Source organism: Anabrus simplex, chromosome 13, assembly GCF_040414725.1.
Source record: "Anabrus simplex isolate iqAnaSimp1 chromosome 13, ASM4041472v1, whole genome shotgun sequence".
Lineage (NCBI taxonomy): Eukaryota > Metazoa > Arthropoda > Insecta > Orthoptera > Tettigoniidae > Anabrus > Anabrus simplex.
This window is the reverse complement of record NC_090277.1, coordinates 64,517,606-64,540,923: the sequence shown is the minus strand read 5'-3', so window position 1 is coordinate 64,540,923 and position 23,318 is coordinate 64,517,606. Positions and strand designations below refer to the sequence as shown.

Genomic DNA, 23,318 nt, shown 5'->3' with positions numbered 1-23,318 from the left:
GACTATCCTATCAAATAATTCCGAATCCGCATCAGTGCTACCCTTTCCCGATCTGTACACTCCAAATATATCAAGTTGCCTATTATATTTAGACCTAGAATTTCATGTGTCTCATCTTTAACTTTTTCGTAGCTTACAAATTCTTCCTTCACCAGAATGAACACTCCCCCTCCCACCCTTCCTATCCTATCTCGACGATACACACTCCAGTGCCGTGAGAAAATTTCTGCATCCATTATATCATTTCTCAGCCATGATTCAACTCCTGTTACAATATCTAGTAAATATATATCTATTAAATTACTTAATTCTATTCCTTTCCTTACAATACTTCTACAGTTCAACACTAACAATTTTATGTCATCCCTACTTGATTTCCAATTCCCTGTTCCCTTATCACCGCTCCCTAGGCCATCCAGTTCCCCTGAATGTACCTCCTTATTACCCTTCCAAACAAATTTCCTAACTTATACGTACCAGTGCAGTTTAAATGAAGGCCATCTGTGCGCAGAGCCCTATCTCCTACCCACCCATTAGGATCTAGAAATTTCACTACTAGTTTCCTACATAACTTACCCACTCCATAGTCTCATTTATAACCCCAATCACCTTCCAGTCATTATCCCTTCTACACACTATTCCACTAATAACAATCTCTGCTTTCTTAAACTTCACCCGTGCTGCATTTACCAGATCCCACACATCTCCAACTATGTTGGTACTTATACCTGGTTGTCTTACGTTGTTAATACCAACGTGAAACACTACCACCTACTCCTTTCCCTCCTCCTTCTCTTCTACTTTCTTCAACATCTGCCTTAACCTAATTCCTGGATAACACTCTAACCTGGTACCCTTTCCTCCACACACTTTCCCCACGTGTCTAACGATGGAATCCCCCATGACCAGAGCCTCAACCCTACCCACCTCATTTGATCCCCTCCCCTTCTGGTCAGCCCTATCTTTCCTGATAGCTGCAGAAGCTACTTCCTCCTCCCTTTTCTCATCCCCATGACACTGTTCCACCTGTCTTTTCCTATCCTCTACTCTACATCTTCCTTTCCTACCTTTTCCCTTCCTGCTACTTCCACACATCTCAGCAACAGTTCCCTGTCCCTCATCTTCCCTCTGTTGTTCTACGTGGAGTGACTCGTACCGATTTCGCACAGACACCTGTCCTGAATTCTGATCCTGAATAGAGCCCTTAGCCTGCAATCTCCTTCCCCTTAGGACATTAGACCACCACACGTGTAGCATAGAACAGAACAGTTTCTTACCCTCTAGTTCGTTCCATGATACTATTATGATATTATTATCATTATTACTGTATTATTCGTCATGAAGATTATGCACACGACACCGACCTTGACAATAGCAGTTCTGAGAATAGATTTAACATTAGATGATGGATTTAATGCATTAGAGGTAAGATTGATTTTGAATTTTTCTTAAAGTACAGTAGCACACGCTTTAATTACAGTACTGTAATACAATTACTGTATACAGTATTCAGTTCAATAGTAACAAAGAAATATTTCATTATTTCTACTTTGCGCTTTGTTGAACAAAGCAATGAATCTACACCAGCTGATGTATAGTTGATTAAACGGTAGCGCGACATAGCTGAACGACAGCGCTGCACCAAGGAAATTCAGAAGAAAATCACTGATTTTATACTATTAGTGACATTATGTAAACATTTTAATGTTAATATACAGTATGCACCTTGCTTAACAAGTTTATGTATTTTGTTTCGACATTTAACTTCCAAAAGTATTTACCCTGTGGTCATCCGAAAAAGGGCGTCGACCGAAGTGGCACCGCCCCCTTTATTTCGGATAATCGGTGTTCTACTGTATTTTGAACCAATATGTCACCCAAATAACACCTAAAATGTGTGATAGGTAGTTTCAGCTCAGAGCATGTACATGTTCAACTGCGTAATTTCCATTTAGGGGCAATAAAATTCTCTGGATGCACGCCCCTTCAGCACAGATCACAAATATTTATACACACAATGAAAATATTGAAAGAATGTCAAGATTAACACAATCATCTATTTTAAAATGCTAATAGGATATATTAAATTTGATTCACAGTTACAGTTGTTCATTATTGTGAGCTCTCAACTAGGATAGTGGTTCCACCCACAATTCAACGTTGTAAAATTATTACTTTAGAGCAACAATACATATACAGTTTATGTCTCTTGTTGTATATTTCTGTCTATAAGGTTTGTCTTTTGCTGTACCTTGCTTCCCTCGTTTTAATATTCACCTTACTAATTCTTATTTTTCCTTCCAGATTTCATATCACACAACATGACCTGACGGCAGTTCATTTATACTCAATGGTCTGGCTGGCACTTAAATGAATTTAATCTACATTTTAAAACAGAAGTTCTTTTACGAAGCAGAACAACAATTTTAATGAACTAAATGTAAATATTTTTGTGTGAAACGAATTTTAAGGAATGGAAGAAACTTTAAATTAATATTAATTAATCATCATTGTCATTTATTATCTAGAAGAGCTGACGTCTTCATACTACATCAAACGCTTCTAGAAGCTGGTGATGTTTCAGCAACCACCTATCATATGGATGTAAATGTTTTGCAACTTTCAATCCATGAATTTTAAGTTGAAGTTATTTGTAGACAGCTGAAGATGGCCTAACGCAGCCAAAACATGTCATCTTGTTCTGATATGATGCTTTTTTAGAACGCTGAATTGTAAATAAGCTTAAAGCTATTGACTAGGTGGAGCCAATATAGCAGTTTTTCAACTTATATTACATAACTGTCAATACAGATCCAAAGCTCTTAACTGGACTGAGGCCTCTTCTGCAAAAATCACAAACATTCATAAGCAAACAAGTTGAAATATTACAAAAATGTCCACATTAACAGAATATTGTAGAGGATGACCCAAAAATCTGCTAACATTTGACAAGGCAGTACTTCACGGAGTGTCGGAGGTAGAGAGGTAATAATTGACACCCACGTTTGGCATGACATGAGGTTTTATTGACACCAAAATAAAGCTTCATTAACCATGCCTTTTCTGGTAACGCCAACGTGCCGCGAGTGCAGGTGAATATGACGCCCTTCCTCACGACAGGACCTTTAATACTCATGCAGCATCATTCACGTGTTGCTGACCACCGCCATCTGTTGGCCTGTTTGTGCACTCATTGTTTTTATCAATAAAACCCCATGTCATGCGAATCATGCCGATATTCCGTGAAGTATTACCTGGTCAAATGTTAAAGAGTTTTGGGTCACAAGTCTAGACAGAGAGATTTATTAAAGAAATCATAAATTGTCCATCCTCCAATGAGGGTGACTGTTTACATCTAGTTACAGTTTCGATAGTACTTAAAAACATCAAAAGGTGGAAATTTATAATTGTTAATGTTGTTTTTGTCTTCTTTTTCCAGTGGGGGGGTTGTACACTCTCAGGTAGAGATGTAGAGTCCCTCAGGAACTGTATTTCTATTTTGCAGGATGGAATTTCCAAGTTTTATAATAAGATCAATGGCTGACTAGGGAAGGTGCCTCTTGCTCTGAATAGCAGGCCTCTGAACGATCGATGGTTATTTTGTACTTTGCTGACAGGTAAGGCAAGCATGGTGCATGGTCCCCATCCTGAGCCTGATTTGAGTCTCTTTCAGAGCGAATGGCGGGATCTAGTGTATTTCTGCTGATGGCTATGATGTCAGCGGTCCGATTAGAGTCTTTGGTGTGGATGCAGTGAATCTCCTATCCATGCTGTCTCAAGGCTTGAGCAATAAACATTCTTACATGCTGGTGGTTATTTTTGCACATTAGCTCAATGCTCCGGCAGAATCCCAGCACATGTTGAAGAGTTTCTCCTCAGGGGGAAGGTGTGCCGTGCACAGCTATCAATAAATGAAGAATATCTGCTCTTGGTGAACAAAACATAATCAGTTACTGTTGTGTGCATCTGCTGTTAGGTAGATACCAACACCTTTGTTTTATGGAGAACGGGCTCGAGTCTGTGACTGATGACCTTTTTCCTTCAATAGTGCTCATTGAATCCTGGTTTACTGACTGAGAGGAAGCCTTTTCAGCAAGAATACGTGCATTTAGGAGTGTACAACACGTGGGCTTGAGGCCCTTTCTGCATGAAGCGATACAATTGGTGTCTCACTAATCACTTTGTGCTTTGCTGCTCTTTTTTCTGCACTGACCTGGGTTTCATTCCAAGAGAAACAAAACCACCTGTATTTGATGTCACTTTAAAATAAAACTTTGTACAGTATTTTGTTACTACTTGCTAAAAGAGATGTTTGTTTGTTTGTTTCTGCAGATGTGAAACTCTATTACATCTCCTTTGAAAGGTGCGAGGCCAGTTGCCCTTATCCTTAAGCAACTGGAACCTCCATCAACAGCCTCCTTCGTGACTAGCAGTCTTCAGATTCAGTGGTATTTGACATATTTTAGCATACGATTAAAGGCAGCACACAATTGTCAAAGGGGAATTTGAATTTTACGTTCAGCTGTTCAAAGATGATTTTTCCCTTCACAATGTCGCCGATTGTTTCAGACTGAGAGCTGAAGCACACGAGTATGAAGTCATATAAAGCGAGATAGGATAAACACAATGATATGTCAGGGTGGAAGAGGAGACGAGAACACTCCCCCGCATCAGACCCAGTTCTTCTTCATCCAGTTGCTGTCGGCCCTGAGAGGCAAGCTCAGGGGTGTAATGAAAGCAATATGGACCCGCCTGCCAAGATGAAAATTCAGGACCTTAAATAAAATATAACACCTATGATTAACTTGATATAAATTTAATTACAGCAGGTAGAATTAATGCAATATATTGACAAGTTATATGAATGAAAATATTATTTTCTACTGCAAGATTATTGAAAAATACTGTTTAATAGGTTTCATTTGACTGCCTCCGTGGTTTAACGGCTAAGCTGCTGAACTGCTTACTTGTTCCTACTTAATGTTAATTGGTTTAATTTTTCACTATACTCTCTGTTACCGAACTCTCGCTTATGATAATTTATTTGATTACAACACAGAAAAATGTACAAACAAAATAAATCAAATCAAAAAGTGTCCAAGTAAAGTTTCAAAAATATGAAACCTTACAACTGATAGGTTCGCGCAAAGAAAGCTCGTTCAAAACCGAGTTGACTGATTGTTACTGCTTACCGGCTTTATACGCTGTTGTCGTGGCAAAAGCTAAGTGTTCTGCACAATCTGTACAAAATACAATCCCCAACAAAAATATGTCATTTTCCAACTAAACTTTGATATTTTGGGATCAGTTTTCATTGCTGTAATAATTTGGTGCAGGTCTCTTCATAGGACCGTGTCACTGTGTTGCAAGAGATGGCTGTGCTGTGTTACACTCAACACAATGAACTTCTGCTATGTGCAACAAAGTGACAGTTCCTCTACGTACAGACTGTATGTCGTATCGCTGATCAGGCACTCCTGCATTTCATAATTCGTGAGCGAACGGTTCGAAAATAAATTGGAATGAATGAGTGAGTTTTAAGATAAGAAAGCACTACAGCTGTGTTAGTAAACAGCGGAAGTAGATAAGATCTCACAAGCGAAACAAGGTCCGTGCGAGCCAGACCGGACACCCAATGTACACACGTTACCGAAACAGTAGAACTCAAACAGGTACCTCGTCCTTAGTTTTGAAAGGGACGGGATGATTTTGAACGGAACCTTCCTCGCCCGTAGCTGTAAGAAGGGCGAGATGAAATCAACATAAAACCGCACAGTAAACACAGAACTGCTGACTACTCATATTACAATCCATTAATGCCAAAAATACAGCTGAAATCATTAGCGATGGACAATATTGCACCTGGGGATACCACTATTATCCAAAACTGGATCTAGGCAATAAGAACGTAGTCTTATGGTACGATTCATTGCAGTAAGAATTCGTACTGGATACCAGTCAATGAACAAATCCTCTATCAGGACAGAAATGTCGATATTGACAACAGCTATCTGATAACAAGACTCATAAGGTAACATTCTGGTACTTAAATTTACGGTGATGTTACCCGTGGAACGGAACAGCCGTCTTACTTTTAGGATGTTGAGTACCAGAAGGTGAGCTACTCCTCGGCCGATAGCCACCACCTTAAGGGCCACCCAATATAACCCCTAAAGCTTTAGACTACCTAACGGTATGCCCTAAGTCCTATATCGGACACTGTATGATAAAAGCAGATCCTTCCACACCACAGGTTGTATGTCTCCACCTGACCACAAGACTCCTTAGTGTCATTTCTTCAACATTCCTAACAAGAGCACGGTAATAGATACCCACGCAGGGTACTCCCCTGTGACCGTGAGTCACCACTCACAAATTAGTATTATAATGTACCCTTAAACATGCTGCTTAAAAACATACCCTAAGTGCCACAAGGCCGACCCCAAGGATATTACATACATAAAATTAGTCGCTATACAAAAATTGGACACTGTCATAAGGAAGTAGGGCAAATTAAAACAATCACGCTTAAAAGGTACTGTACACATGTACTACACACAAAAGTTACAACGTAGCGAAGTGCATTCTCTTTCTTACAGGTCTCTCTCACGGAACAAGATGGCGCAGCCAACAACAAAGGCAACCCACCTTCTAACCCTCGTACCATTAGTCTTGATGTACCACATAATTATAGTTAATACACTAGATTACCAAGTCACCCCCTATGAAAAGACACCAGGCATTTATTTCAAGGATCAGATTGTAGTGCAACTTACCACTACCAAATGGAAATTAATTACCTATGTAAACCTAACGAAACTCCACACAACACTTACAATCGTTCGAAAGAATATTCAGAAAACACAAACACTATATTATCGATTACCACAAACATTAAACCATACGTGTCAACACAAGGTTCAATTAAAGTTAATTAGAATACAAAAGATTCAAAATCTCAAAAATATAATCAAATAATTTTCTAGAGGACAAAACCAGAGAACCAAGAGAGGTCTTTTCAATTTTATTGGCACGCTATTTAAATTATTATTTGGAACGATGTACCAAGACGATGCAGATTTTTATCAGGATAAAATATCCGAATTAGAAAAAGAACAGATGTCAGTGATTAAAGTTGCGAAAGAGCAAATGCTGGTCGTACGTTCGACACTCCAATCAATGAATAATACACTATATGACGTCACTAACAATGAGTTAAAACTTAGTCAAAGCTTAGAGCAAATTAAAAGTTTTATTAAAAATGAAACCCAACAATTAGAACAAGCCAAAAACCAACTTAGCAAGGAAGTTAACATTAATCAACATTTAACAGAAATTGAAGACTTATTAGTCCAAATACACGACCAATATAATAACCTCAGCCATTACATATGCTCAACTAAGAATTATTCATGTCCAAATATTAAGTCCTGCAGAAATAGTTAAGGCTTATAAAAAAGCATTAGGACAACTCCCTCAGAAGATGACTCTACCATTTGAATTGGGCACCACTCATGAGTACCTAATTTATAAGATAGCCAAGTTACAGGTTGTCATTAACCAAGAAGTCTTAGTATATGTACCCACAACTCCTCTCAGTGATGAAAAGAATTTTATGGTGTACAAAATTCTTCCTTTCCCCACACCAATGACATGAAAATCATCAGTTTATAATAATAAGACCAACATCAGAATTCATTATGATAAGTGAAGAACAACAATTGTATACTTACGTGTCCAAGGACCAAATGCTTAAATGTAAGACAATCTCTGAAAATACGAATGTAGCCTATGTCCTGTAGAATTTCCCTTGAAAATTACTCATGGAGAAAATGATCGTGTTTTAACTTTATTAACTGGTACTAGCTCCATACCATTAAACTGTCCTAAAGATATAGTGCAAGTGCAACAGTAATTTTGGATGTCAATTAATAGAAATAAATATATATATATGTAGCTACAGAACCAACTAAATTAACAGTGGTATGTCGTGAAACAAGTGATGTAACAATAAAAGGAGTAGGTATTCTTACCTTTTATGAAACTTGCACTGCCTACGGGCCAAATATAAAATTAAAATCTTCAGATCAAGTGAATACTACTAATAAAAAGGACATAGTTCCTGATATCTTTTTAACATATGACTGTTGCGAACATTTGAATATAAACTTAAAATTACCAGATTTAGATTTATTTACTTATTCTATGGGTATTAAAGTCCAACACACCCAAACCATATTCTAATTGAATCAGTTCATGCTGAAAGGGGCTTAATCCAAAACAGTCATTTTTTGGGAAAATAAAAATTGTACAGTAGCACCCTGCTTAACCGAACTTTGCTTAAACGAAACCCAGCTTAACCGAAATGATCTGGCAAAATTGTTCTTTAATACAGTAGAAGTCCGATATAGCGAGTACGGCATATAACGTGAGCTCCGTTATAGCGGCAACATTTTTCTGTCCGTCGTTCCATAATTCCTATATTAAACTGTGTATCGTCCTTTGGTTACAGCGAGAACCCTATCACTGGCGCATTCGTTATTATGAGTGATTAAGCGCGCGCGATTTCTCCATTACCGATATTTATGCACCCCAGCGATGATATTGCATGCGATCGATTACCTTCGGCATCCTTTCCTCGCTATGTGAACTAGCGATTTCTCTCGTCGACATTCGAAGGCGATGTCGGAGTTGATTAGTAAAATCCGTCGACAGTTGTTCCGTAAAGAAAATTCAAAATGAAAGAGAACATATTTTCGTAATAAATGCGTAAATAACGTGTCCGATAACGGTTGTTAATACCAATATAAATGGTCCGTTATTGGACATTATAAATTTTCCAGCTAACTCATTCTTGGTTGCCAGCGTTTCGCCCTCGTGTGCTAGGGTGGGCTCATCAGTTGGTACCTAGCACACCCACCAATCAATTTTTAGTTATGAGACAAAGTCTCTTAGTGCATTGGCACTGCCGGTGGCTCCAGTTAGCCTACGCAGTGGCCTCCACGGTATGCACTAGCCAGCGTATTGGTAGGTGTGCTAGGTACCAACTGATGAGCCCACCCTAGCACACGAGGGCGAAACGCTGGCAACCAAGAATGAGTTAGCTGGAAAATTTATAATGTCCAATAACGGACCATTTATATTGGTATTATAAATTTACTCATTCAGGACAAATATTTCAGATTCCCTATGGGAATCAACATCTCTATCATCTGATGGCCAAGCAGGCATCAATTTTTAGTTATGAGACAAAGTCTCTTAGTGCATTGGCACTGCCGGTGGCTCCAGTTAGCCTACGCAGTGGCCTCCACGGTATGCACTAGCCAGCGTATTGGTAGGTGTGCTAGGTACCAACTGATGAGCCCACCCTAGCACACGAGGGCGAAACGCTGGCAACCAAGAATGAGTTAGCTGGAAAATTTATAATGTCCAATAACGGACCATTTATATTGGTATTATAAATTTACTCATTCAGGACAAATATTTCAGATTCCCTATGGGAATCAACATCTCTATCATCTGATGGCCAAGCAGGCATCAATTTTTAGTTATGAGACAAAGTCTCTTAGTGCATTGGCACTGCCGGTGGCTCCAGTTAGCCTACGCAGTGGCCTCCACGGTATGCACTAGCCAGCGTATTGGTAGGTGTGCTAGGTACCAACTGATGAGCCCACCCTAGCACACGAGGGCGAAACGCTGGCAACCAAGAATGAGTTAGCTGGAAAATTTATAATGTCCAATAACGGACCATTTATATTGGTATTATAAATTTACTCATTCAGGACAAATATTTCAGATTCCCTATGGGAATCAACATCTCTATCATCTGATGGCCAAGCAGGCATCAATTTTTAGTTATGAGACAAAGTCTCTTAGTGCATTGGCACTGCCGGTGGCTCCAGTTAGCCTACGCAGTGGCCTCCACGGTATGCACTAGCCAGCGTATTGGTAGGTGTGCTAGGTACCAACTGATGAGCCCACCCTAGCACACGAGGGCGAAACGCTGGCAACCAAGAATGAGTTAGCTGGAAAATTTATAATGTCCAATAACGGACCATTTATATTGGTATTATAAATTTACTCATTCAGGACAAATATTTCAGATTCCCTATGGGAATCAACATCTCTATCATCTGATGGCCAAGCAGGCATCAATTTTTAGTTATGAGACAAAGTCTCTTAGCGCATTGGCACTGCCGGTGGCTCCAGTTAGCCTACGCAGTGGCCTCCACGGTATGCACTAGCCAGCGTATTGGTAGGTGTGCTAGGTACCAACTGATGAGCCCACCCTAGCACACGAGGCCGAAACGCTGGCAACCAAGAATGAGTTAGCTGGAAAATTTATAATGTCCAATAACGGACCATTTATATTGGTATTATAAATTTACTCATTCAGGACAAATATTTCAGATTCCCTATGGGAATCAACATCTCTATCAACGGTTGTTAACTCGTTAAAATTAAGGCTGACTAGACGACCGCTTAATTTTGAGGCTAAATACTGCAATTAAGTAAGAATGGAATACACCTTAAGATATGGCAGAGTGCTTAATTGATTTCAGAGGTTGGTTTCTATTTTGTCGTGTCTGGTTAAATTACGGAAAGGTTAATATGAAAATATATAGCGAGAAAGGTATAGTTTCTCTACGTGCGCTTGAAGTGTGTTTTCATCATACGTATAGTACGGTTAAGTTAGGATACGTGACGCTGTTTGAATAAGAAAACTGAAACAAAATGCTGTCGATCATCTTCGGCACGGTATAGTTTTCTCACTTTGTGCATTTGCAAACTCTCTCGTTGACATTCAAAGGCGATGTTGGAGTTTATTAGTACTACCCATTGACTGATGTTCTCTAAAAAAAAAATCGAAATGAAAGAGAAGAAACACGTTTTCGTAATAAATGTGTAAATAACGTGGCCGATAGCAGTTGTTAACTCGTTAAAAATAAAGACTGAAGTAAACGATACAGTATCTTAATTTTAATGTTATGTACGGAAATTAAGTAAGAATGTGATAGACCTCAAGATATGGCAGAGTACATCACTGATTTCAGAGGATATTTCATATCTTCTCGCTCAAAGTTACGGCTATTTACATGTAAAATTTTCGCGAGGAGGTTATTTCTCTACATGCGTTTCAAATATTTTTTCATGATAGGCTACATATACGGTTAGGTTAGGTGACGCTGTTTGAATAAGAAAGCTAAGGTTGCCACAGAAATCTCTGTAGTGATACCGTATTTCTCCGAATCCAAGACTTTTTTTTTTCTCAGAATCTCATTTGAAAACTCAAGGGTTATTGCATTCGCGGCCTAACAGTAAGTTAATGGATACCACTGGCAACTACCGCGGTAACCATGCTGCTTCTTTTTACACGGGCACAGAACTCGTTGACAATAAACAACCGCCTCTTTACTACACATCGCTAGCCGCGACAACCGGTTGTACAGAGCCTGTGTGTTTCTCAAATCTGCAGAATGGCATCAAAGCATGCGACCCTTCGAATTCTTAGGAAAACCATGGCTACTCAGTGGCAGAGTCATAACGCGTCTATTGTACTTGACGCTTAGTAAAATTAAGGTTTATAGACAGCAGAAATATTTTCGTGATGGATAGTTGTATTCTAAAGATACGTGGTAAAGGTATTGCCGGCAAATTTTCACCGGGTTCTAGTCGATATTATGATGCCAATTATAAGTTAATGTTTATTAAACACTCGGAAATGTAGAATAATTGTGCAGCCGCAAGAAAATACGGCATAGGCCTAACTAAAGCCAATATTTGGCGTTAGCGTGAAGACAAAGAGGTAAAAAATGCGTACTGTACAAAAAATGCATTCAGTGGTCCGCAATAAGGACGCTTTAAAGAAGTCGAAGATGAAATTGTGAGGTATGTGCACGAAAAAGCAAGCAACTCGTTCGTTGAATTTCAATGTTCCCGATTAGGCCAATACATCGCTAGCCACTGAATTTGGCCGAACCCGACAAGCGAGGCGTGCGTGTAGCGGCAGCCGGTTATATCTGACGCTGCGAAAAAGGTAACAGTTTTATAGACAGCAAGAATAATTTCCTGATGGATCGTTGTATTGTAGAGACGCATGGAATAGGTATTGCCGGAAAATTTTCAACGAGTTCTCTTCGGTAATATGATGCCAATGTTAAATTAATCTTCCTTAAACCCGCGGAAATAAAGAATAATTGTGTAGCCGCCAAAAATAAAGACTATTTTTAGATAGTCTAAAAATGCGTAGGCCTACTGTACAACAAGGCATTCATATGATTTTACAAACTTCTTTTTGAGCCTGATCTAAATTTTTTGAAGGAAAAAGTGGGGTTCATCTTGGATTCGGAGATATACGGTACCGTGATTTCCTATAACTATGGTCCATTTTTCATTACTTTCTTAAAATTTTCTACACTGTTGGTACATACAATTTGCTAAAATAATTTTAAATATTTCAATAAGTAGGAAAGTTGATCAGAATGTAATATGTATGTTACTTTTGAGTTATATTTATAAATCATGAAGAAAAATAAATTTGAATCATGGTACATAGTTGTATGTCGAAGTGCCTAACTATGGTCCAACTCACATTCCTTACCATGGTTCATACTTGTAGCATTCTTTTTAGTATTTTACTGTGAAATTCGCAATAAAATGGCTTGTACTTATTAAATGATGTTTTATTGAATCAATAATGACAATTAACATGCAGAAAATCACAAAGTTATCAGTTACCCCGTTTAGCACTCAGTTCATTCACAGAATATAACTCCCGTTTGGAGGATACCTTTACTAGAGGGTTTATTTTAGAGATGACATCAGAAAGTTCATAGTTGAGGATATCATTGTCTTTTGGCCAGGTCCACAACCTACCACTCCTAGCCATGCAACTTACTTTAGCTCCTGAATCAGAAATATTTAAAACAATACCAGAAATGATTCCGCCCAGCGTTTCCCAGGCATATTATTTGAGAACCTCTCTTCTTTCCGCCCAGTGCTATCTAAATATGTTTTGACAATAAATCTCAAGTCCAGTGGAGTAACTGGGAAACCAAAGTCACACATTTTCACTAAATGGTCAACGAAAGAGTCTTCTTCCTCTCGTGTGAATACACATGTACGACCTGGCAACTGCACATTGTCATTGCGTATAGCTTTCATTTTTAGAATTAGAGTACTGCGAGGTATGTTGTATTTGGCTGATGCTTCTCTTTGAGTTAATTAATTTCCCATAATCGCACTTAAGCATAATTCCATTGTTTCAGCAGTGTATGGGACATAAGGACGACCCCCAATTTTTCGTCTGTTGTATTTTGAATTCATTACTGCAGCTAGGAATAACCTGGAATTCAGATACAAGTGTATTATTACTGTTATATTGTTTTAAATCGAATATAGTTAGGAATATGGGGAAGCATACAACTATGGTCCAATGAACTTACTGGACCATAGTCATGTTTCAAGTTACAATTTCTTAATTTTATATTAATTGAAAGTTACCTGAAGTAGCTTTAAAGAATAAATGGAAATTAAACACGTCACTAATACTTTGCTACCCAAACTTAAAGATAAATTTGTCCATTGGTCTTACCTGGATAACAGCAGACGACAAAGTTCATAGGACAATACAAAACACGTGCTTCTGTAACGGAAGATTTACTGCTCTGAGCTCGTTCAACGTTGTGCCACTAGTATTGAAGTACACGCATAGATAGCAGCAGTTGCTTAGCTCTCCAATCCACTGTAGCAAAAACGCGGAATAAAATGGCACTAACTCATAGAACGCTTCAAGGATATGTATGTATCACGGACCATAGTTGTATTGCCGGATCATAGTTGTGGGAAATTACGGTACTATATTTTTTCAGAATGAAATTAAACATACACTTTCACATAGTATCGGATTACGAAACAAACAAGTAAGCCGTAGTGTGGATATCATCTACGGAAACGATAGTTTTGACAAACTGATTGCCGTTTCATACCGATTTTAAAGTGCATGAAGGGTTTTCCGACTTTTATATCAACATCGGATATAACGACAATCCGCTATAGCGAGTAAATTTTTCGATGTTATGAATTCTCGCTATAACGGACTTCTACTGTATTTTGTTTCTACCCTCTCGTTCTTAGCCGTCCATGTTATTAATTCTCTTGCTATATGTGCTGAGAGCTACAAGGCGAACCCTATTTTTGTATTATGAGTTGTGCCAGAATATCAATCAATCACTCAATACTGATCTGCATTTAGGGGAGTCGCCCAGGTGGCAGATTCCCTATCTGTTGCTTTCCTAGCTTTTTCCTAAATGATTTCAAAGTAATTGGAAATTTATTGAACATCTCCCGTGGTAAGTTATTCCCATCCCTAACTCCCCTTCCTATAAATGAATATTTGCCCCAGTTTGTCCCCTTGAATTCCACCTTTATCTTCATATTGTGATCTTTCCTACTTTTATAAACGCCATTCAAATTTACTCGTCTCCTAATGTCATTCCACGCCTACTCTCCGCTGACAGCTCGGAACATACCATTTATAATACCAATATAATGGTCCGTTATTGGACATTATAAATTTTCCAGCTAACTCATTCTTGGTTGCCTGTGTTTCGCCCTCCTGTGCTAAGTTAGGCTCGTCAGTTCGGACTTAACACAACACCCAAGACGCAATGCTAGTGCATACCGTGGAGGCCACCGCATAGGCTATTTGAAGCCACCAGCAGTGCCAATGCACTATGAGAGCTATGTCTCATTTCCAAAAATAGATGCCTGCCTGGCCATTCCCTATGGGAATCAACATCTACATCACATACCACTTAGTCGAGCAGCTCTTCTTCTTTCTCTCAATTCTTCCCAACCCAAACATTGCAACATTTTTGTAACTCTACTCTTTTGTAGGAAATCACCCAGAACAAATCGAGCTGCTTTTCTTTGCATTTTTTCCAGTTCTTGAATCAGGTAATCCTGGTGAGGGCCCCATATACTGGAACCATACTCTAGTTGGGGTCTTACCAGAGACTTATATGCACTCTCCTTTACATCCTTACTATAACCCCTAAACACCCTCATAACCATGTGCAGAGATCTGTACCCTTTATTTACAATCCCATTTATGTGATTACCCCAATGAAGATCTTTCCTTATATTAAAACCTAGATACTTACAATGATCCCCAAAAGGAACTTTCACCCTATCAACGCAGTAATTAAAACTGAGAGGACTTTTCCTATTTGTGAAACTCACAACCCGACTTTTAACCCCGTTTATCAACATACCATTGCCTGCTGTCCATCTCACAACATTTTCAAGGTCACGTTGCAGTTGCTCACAATCTTGTAACTTATTTATCACTCTATAGAGAATAACATCATCCGCAAAAAGCCTTACCTCCAATTCCACTCCTTTACTCATATCATTTATATATATAAGAAAACATAAAGGTCCGATAATACTGCCTTGAGGAATTCCCCTCTTAATTATTACAGGGTCAGATAAACCTTCACCTACTCTAATTCTCTGAGACCTATTTTCTAGAAATATAGCAACCCATTCAGTCACTCTTTTGTCTAGTCCAATTGCACTCATTTTTACCAGTAGTCTCCCATGATCCACCCTATCAAATGCTTTAGACAGGTCAATTGTGATACAGTCCATTTGACCTTCAGAATCCAAGATATCTGCTATATCTTGCTGGAATCCTACAAGTTGAGCTTCAGTGGAATAACCTTTCCTAAAACCAAATTGCCTTCTATCGAACCAGTTATTAATTTCACAAACATGTCTAATATAATCAGAAAGAATGCCTTCCCAAAGCTTACATACAATGCATGTCAAACTTACTGGCCTGTAATTTTCAGTTTTATGTCTATCACCCTTTCCTTTATACACAGGGGCTACTACAGCAACTCTCCATTCATCTGGTATAGCTCCTCCGACCAAACAATAATCAAATAAGTACTTCAGATATGGTACTATATCCCAACCCATTGTCTTTAGTATATCCCCAGAAATCTGATCAATTCCAGCCGCTTTTCTAGTTTTCAACTTTTGTATCTTATTGTAAATGTCATTGTTATCATATGTAAATTTCATTACTTCTTTGGCCTTAGTCTCCTTCTCTATCTCGACATTATCCTTGTAACCAACAATCTTTACTTACTGCTGACTGAATACTTCTGCCTTTTGAAGATCCTCACATACACACTCCCCTTGTTCGTTAATTATTCCTGGAATGTTCTTCTTGGAACCAGTTTCTGCCTTAAAATACCTATACATACACTTCCATTTTTCACTAAAATTCATATGACTGCCAATTATGCTTGCCATCATGTTATCCTTAGCTGCCTTCTTTGCTAGATTCAATTTTCTAGTAAGTTCCTTCAATTTCTCCTTACTTCCACAGCCATTTCTAACTCTTATTTCTTTCCAGTCTGTACCTCATTCTTAGTCTCTTTATTTCTCCATTATAATAAGGTGGGTCTCTACCATTCCTTACCACCCTTAATGGTACAAACCTGTCTTCGCATTCCTCAACAATTGCTTTAAACCCATCCCAGAGTCTGTTTACATTTTTATTTACCGTTTTCCACCGATCATAGTAACTTTTTAGAAACTGCCTCATGCCTGCTGTATCAGCCATATGGTACTGCCTAACAGTCCTTCTTTTAAGACCTTCCTTTCTATCACATTAATTTTTAACTACCACAAAAACAGCTCATGATCACTAATACCATCTATTACTTCAGTTTCCCTATAGAGCTCATCTGGTTTTATCGGCACGACATCCAGGATATTTTTCCCTCTGGTTGGTTCCGTCACTTTCTGAATCAGCTGTCCTTGCCATATTAACTTATTTGCCATTTGTTGGTCATGCTTCCTGTCGTTCGCATTTCCTTCCCAATTGACATCTGGCAAATTCAGATCTCCCGCTACAGTCACATTTCTTTCCATGTCGTTTCCCACATAGCTGACTATCCTATCAAATAATTCCGAATCCGCGTCAGTGCTACCCTTTCCCGATCTGTACACTCCAAATATATCAAGTTGCCTATTATATTTAGACCTAGAATTTCATGTGTCTCATCTTTAACTTTTTCGTAGCTTACAAATTCTTCTTTCACCAGAATGAACACTCCCCCTCCCACCCCTTCCTATCCTATCTCGACGATACACACTCCAGTGCCGTGAGAAATTTCTGCATCCATTATATCATTTCTCAGCCATGAATCAACTCCTATTACAATATCTGGTAAATATATATCTATTAAATTACTTAATTCTATTCCTTTCCTTACAATACTTCTACAGTTCAACACTAACAATTTTATGTCATCCCTACTTGATTTCCAGTTCCCTGTTCCCATATCACCGCTCCCTAGACCATCCAGTTCCCCTGAATGTACCTCCTTATTACCCTTCCAAACAAATTTCCTAACTTATACGTACCAGTGCAGTTTAAATGAAGGCCACCCATTAGGATCTAGAAATTTCACTACTAGTTTCCTACATAACTTACCCACTCCATAGTCTCATTTATGACCCCAATCACCCTCCAATCATTATCCCTTCTACACACTATTCCACTAATAACAATCTCTGCTTTCTTAAACGTCACCCGTGCTGCATTTACCAGATCCCACACATCTCCAACTATGTTGGTACTTATACCTGCTTGTCTTACGTTGTTAGTACCAACGTGAAACACTACCACCTACTCCTTTCCCTCCTCCTCCTCTTCTACTTTCTTCAACATCTGCCTTAACCTAATTCCTGGATAATACTCTAACCTGGTACCCTTTCCTCCACACACTTTCCCCACGTGTCTAACGATGGAATCCCCCATGACCAGAGCCTCAACCCAACCCTCCTCATTTGATCCCCTCCCCTTCTGGTCAGCCCTATCTTTCCTGATAGCTGCAGAAGCTACTTCCTCCCCCTTTTCTCATTCCCATGACACTGTTCCACCTGTCTTTTCCTATTCTCTACTCTACATTTTCCTTTCCTACCTTTTCCCTTCCTGCTACTTCCACACATCTCAGCAACAGTTCCCTGTCCCTCATCTTCCCTCTGTTGTTCTACCTGGAGTGACTCGTACCGATTTCGCACAGACACCTGTCTGGAATTCTGATCCTGAATAGAGCCCTTGGCCTGCAATCTCCTTCCCCTTAGGACATTAGACCACCACACGTGTAGCATAGAACAGAACAGTTTCTTACCCTCTAGTTCGTTCCATGATACTATTATGATATTATTATCATTATTACTGTATTATTCGTCATGAAGATTATGCACACGACACCGACCTTGACAATAGCAGATCTGACAATCGATTTAACATTAGATGATGGATTTAATGCATTAGAGGTAAGATTGATTTTGAATTTTTCTTAAAGTACAGTAGCACACGCTTTAATTACAGTACTGTAATACAATTACTGTATACAGTATTCAGTTCAATAGTAACAAAGAAATATTTCATTATTTCTACTTTGCGCTTTGTTGAACAAAGCAATGAATCTACACCAGCTGATGTATAGTTGATTAAACGGTGGCGCGACATAGCTGAACGACAGCGCTGCACCAAGGAAATTCAGAAGAAAATCACTGATTTTATACTATTAGTGACATTATGTAAACATTTTAATGTTAATATACAGTATGCACCTTTGCTTAACGAGTTTACGTATTTTGTTTCGACATTTAACTTCCAAAAGTATTTACCCTGTGGTCATCCGAAAAAGCGCGTCGACCGAAGTGGCACCGCCCCCTTTATTTCGGATAATCGGTGTTCTACTGTATTTTGAACCAATATGTCACCCAAATAACACCTAAAATGTGTGATAGGTAGTTTCAGCTCAGAGCATTTACATGTTCAACTGTGTAATTTCCATTTAGGGGCAATAAAATTCTCTGGATGCACGCCCCTTCAGCACAGATCACAAATATTTATACACACAATGAAAATATTGAAAGAATGTCAAGATTAACACAATCATCTATTTTAAAATGCTAATAGGATATATTAAATTTGATTCACAGTTACAGTTGTTCATTATTGTGAGCTCTTAACTAGGATAGTGGTTCCACCCACAATTCAACGTTGTAAAATTATTACTTTAAAGCAACAATACATATACAGTTTATGTCTGTTGTTGTATATTTCTGTCTATACGGTTCGTCTTTCGCTGTACCTTGCTTCCCTCGTTTTAATATTCATCTTACTAATTCTTCTTTTTCCTTCCAGATTTCATATCACACAACATGACCTGACGGCAGTTAATTTATACTCAATGGTCTGGCTGGCACTTAAATGAATTTAATCTACATTTTAAAACAGAAGTTCTTTTACGAAGCAGAACAACAATTTTAATGAACTAAATGTAAATATTTTTATGTGAAACGAATTTTAAGGAATGGAAGAAACTTTAAATTAATATTAATTAATCATCATTGTAATTTATTATCTAGAAGAGCTGACGTCTTCATACTACATCAAACGCTTCTAGAAGCTGGTGATGTTTCAGCATCCACCTATCATATGGATGTAAATGTTTTGCAACTTTCAATCCATGAATTTTATGTTGAAGTTATTTATAGACAGCTGAAGATGGCCTAACACAGCCAAAACATGTCATCTTGTTCTGATATGATGTTTTTTTAGAACGCTGAATTGTTCGTTATCGGCCCCGGTGCGCTCATCAGCCAGTGACATCGCTAACTACAGCTGAGCTACTTGTACATTCCTCCCGTGATTGGGGGTGGTTACCTACTGCCGTGCGCTCATTAGCCAGTGTTATCGCTAACCACAGCTGAGCTACTTGTTCATTTCTCCATGAATGGGGGTGGATATCTACTCCCGTGCGCTCATTAGCCATTGAAGTCCCTAACTATAGCTGAGCTACTAGTTCATTCCTCCCTGAATGGGAGTGGTTATCAAACGCTGTGCGCTCTTTAGCCTGTGACATCGCTAACTACAGCTGAGCTACTTGTTCATTCCTCCATGAATGGTGTGGTTATCTGCTCCCGTGCGCTCATTAGCCTGTGACATCGCTAACTACAGCTGAGCTACTTGTTCATTCCTCTCTGATTGGGAGTGGTTACCTACACCCGTGCGCTCATTAGCCAATGACATCGCTAACTACAGCTGAGCTACTTTTTCATTATTCTCCTGAATGGGGTAGTTAGCAAACCCCGTGCGCTCATTAACCAGTGACATCGCTAACTACAGCTGAGCTAATTCTTCATTCCTCCCTGAATGGGGGTTGTTATCTAAACCCGGGCGCTCATTAGCCAGTGACATCGCTAAATACAGCTGAGGTACTTGTACATTCCTCCTCTGATTGGCGGTGGTTATCTATTGCCGTGCGCTCATTAGCCAGTGTCATCGCTAACTACAGCTGAGCTACTAGTTCATTCCTCTCTGATTGGGAGTGGTTATCTACACCCGTGCGCTCATTAGCCAATGACATCGCTAACTACAGCTGAGCTACTTGTACATGCCTCCTACGATCGGGGGTGGTTATCTACTGCCGTGCGCACATTAGCCAGTGACATCGGTAACTACAGCTGAGCTGCTTGTACATTCTTCTCTGATTGGGGGTGGTTATCTACCCCCGTGCGATCATTAGCCAGTGACATCGCTAACTACAGCTGAGCTGCTTGTACATTCCTCCCTGATTGGTGGTGCTTATCCAACCCCTTGCGCTCATTAGCCAGTGACATAGCCAACTACAGCTGAGCTACTTGTACATTCCTCCCCTTATTGAGGGTGGTTATCTACTGCCGTGCGCACATTAGCCAGGGACATCGCTAACTACAGCTGAGCTACTTGTACATTCCTCCCCTTATTGAGGGTGGTTATCTACTGCCGTGCGCACATTAGCCAGTGACATCGCTAACTACAGCTGAGCTACTTGTTCATTCTTTTCTGATTGGGAGTGGTTATCTACACCTGTGCGCTCATTAGCCAGTGACATCGCTAACTACAGCTGAGCTGCTTGTACATTCCTCCCTGATTGGTGGTGCTTATCCAACCCCTTGCGCTCATTAGCCAGTGACATAGCCAACTACAGCTGAGATACTTGTACATTCCTCCCCTTATTGAGGGTGGTTATCTACTGCCATTCGCTCATTAGCCAGTGACATCGCTAACTACAGCTGAGCTACTTGTACATTCCTCCCCTTATTGAGGGTGGTTATCTACTGCCGTTCGCTCATTAGCCAGTGACATTGCTAACTACAGCTGAGCTACTTGTACATTCCTCCCCTTATTGAGGGTGGTTATCTACCCCCGTGCGCTCATTAGCCAGTGACATCGCTAACTACAGTTGAGCTGCCTGTACTTTCCTCCCTGAATGGGGGTGGTTATCTAACCTTGTGGGCTCATTAGCCCGTGACATCGCTAACTACAATTGAGCTACTTGTACATTCCTCCCTGATTGGCGGTGGTTACCTACCCCCGTGCGCTCATTAGCCAGTGACATCGCTAACTACAGCTGAGCGACTTGTACATTCCTCCCTGATTGGTGGTGTTTATCAAACCCCTTGCGCTCATTAGCCAGTGACATCGCTAACTACAATTGAGCTACTTGTACATTCCTCCCTGATTGGCGGTGGTTACCTACCCCCGTGCGCTCATTAGCCAGTGACATCGCTAACTACAGCTGAGCTGCTTCTTCATTCCTCCCTGATTGGTGGTGTTTATCAAACCCCTTGCGCTCATTAGCCAGTGACGTCTCTTACAACAGCTAAGCTGCTTGTGCATTCCTCCCTGATTGGTGGTGTTTATCCAACCCCTTGCGCTCATTAGCCAGTGACATCGCTAACTACAGTTGAGCGACTTGTACATTCCTCCCCTCCTTGAAGGTGGTTATCTACTGCCGTTCGCTCATTAGCCAGTGACATCGCTAACTACAGGTGAGCACCATGTACATTCCTCCCTGATTGGGGTGGTTATCTACCCCCGTGCACTCATTAGCCAGTGACATCGCTAACTACAGCTGAGCTGCTTGTACATTCCTCCCTGAATGGGGGTGGTTATCTAACCTTGTGCGCTCATTAGCCCGTGACATCGCTAACTACAACTGAGCTACTTGTACATTCCTCCCCTTATTGAGGGTGGTTATCTACTGCCGTTCACTCATTAGCCAGTGACGTCTCTTACAACAGCTAAGCTGCTTGTGCATTCCTCCCTGATTGGTGGTGTTTATCCAACCCCTTGCGCTCATTAGCCCGTGACATCGCTAACTACAACTGAGCTACTTGTACATTCCTCCCCTTATTGAGGGTGGTTATCTACTGCCGTTCGCTCATTAGCCAGTGACATCGCTAACTACAGCTGAGCTGCTTCTTCATTCCTCCCTGATTGGTGGTGTTTATCAAACCCCTTGCGCTCATTAGCCAGTGACGTCTCTTACAACAGCTAAGCTGCTTGTGCATTCCTCCCTGATTGGTGGTGTTTATCCAACCCCTTGCGCTCATTAGCCAGTGACATCGCTAACTACAGTTGAGCGACTTTTACATTCCTCCCCTCATTGAAGGTGGTTATCTACTGCCGTTCGCTCATTAGCCAGTGACATCGCTAACTACAGGTGAGCACCATGTACATTCCTCCCTGATTGGGGTGGTTATCTACCCCCGTGCACTCATTAGCCAGTGACATCGCTATATACAGCTGAGCTGCTTGTACATTCCTCCCTGAATGGGGGTGGTTATCTAACCTTGTGCGCTCATTAGCCCGTGACATCGCTAACTACAGCTGAGCTACTTGTACATTCCTCCCCTTATTGAGGGTGGTTATCTACTGCCGTGCGCACGTTAGCCAGTGACATCGCTAACTACAGCTGAGCTACTTCCTCATTCCTCCCTGAATGGAGGTTCTTATCTAAGCCCGGGCCCTCATTAGCCAGTGACATCGCTAAATAAAGCTGAGGTACTTGTACATTCCTCCTCCGATTGGGGGTGGTTATCTATTGCCGTGCGCTCATTAGCCAGCGACATCACTAACAACAGCTGAGCTACTTGTTCATTCCTCTCTGATTGAGAGTTGTTATCTACACCCGTGCGCTCATTAGCCAGTGACTTCGCTAACTACAGCTCAGCTGCTTGTACATTCCTCCCTGATTGGTGGTGCTTATCCAACCCCTTGGGCTCATTAGCCAGTGACATAGCTAACTACAGCTGAGCTACTTGTACATTCCTCCCCTTATTGAGGGTGGTTATCTACTGCCGTTCGCTCATTAGCCAGTGACATCGCTAACTACAGCTTAGCTACTTGTTCATTCTTCTCCTGAATGGGGTGGTTATCAACCCCCGTGCGC

General features: G+C 40.2%; 1 protein-coding gene across 4 annotated transcripts in view; it reads right to left on the bottom strand.

Annotated features, from left to right (window-relative positions):
- Positions 1–440: 440 nt before the first annotated feature.
- LOC137502927 (uncharacterized) overlaps positions 441–23,318 on the bottom strand; it is a 101,347-nt gene continuing 78,469 nt past the window's right edge. For 2 of the 4 annotated variants that reach the window (XM_068230129.1, XM_068230130.1), the window contains one exon: positions 442–4,775. In XM_068230129.1, the coding sequence (XP_068086230.1) occupies positions 4,546–4,775 (230 nt within the window). In that variant the 3' untranslated portion in view covers positions 442–4,545. Of the gene's footprint in view, positions 4,776–12,059; positions 13,346–23,318 lie in introns of those variants that run through there. The other 2 variants (XM_068230131.1, XM_068230132.1) reach the window with 2 other exon arrangements.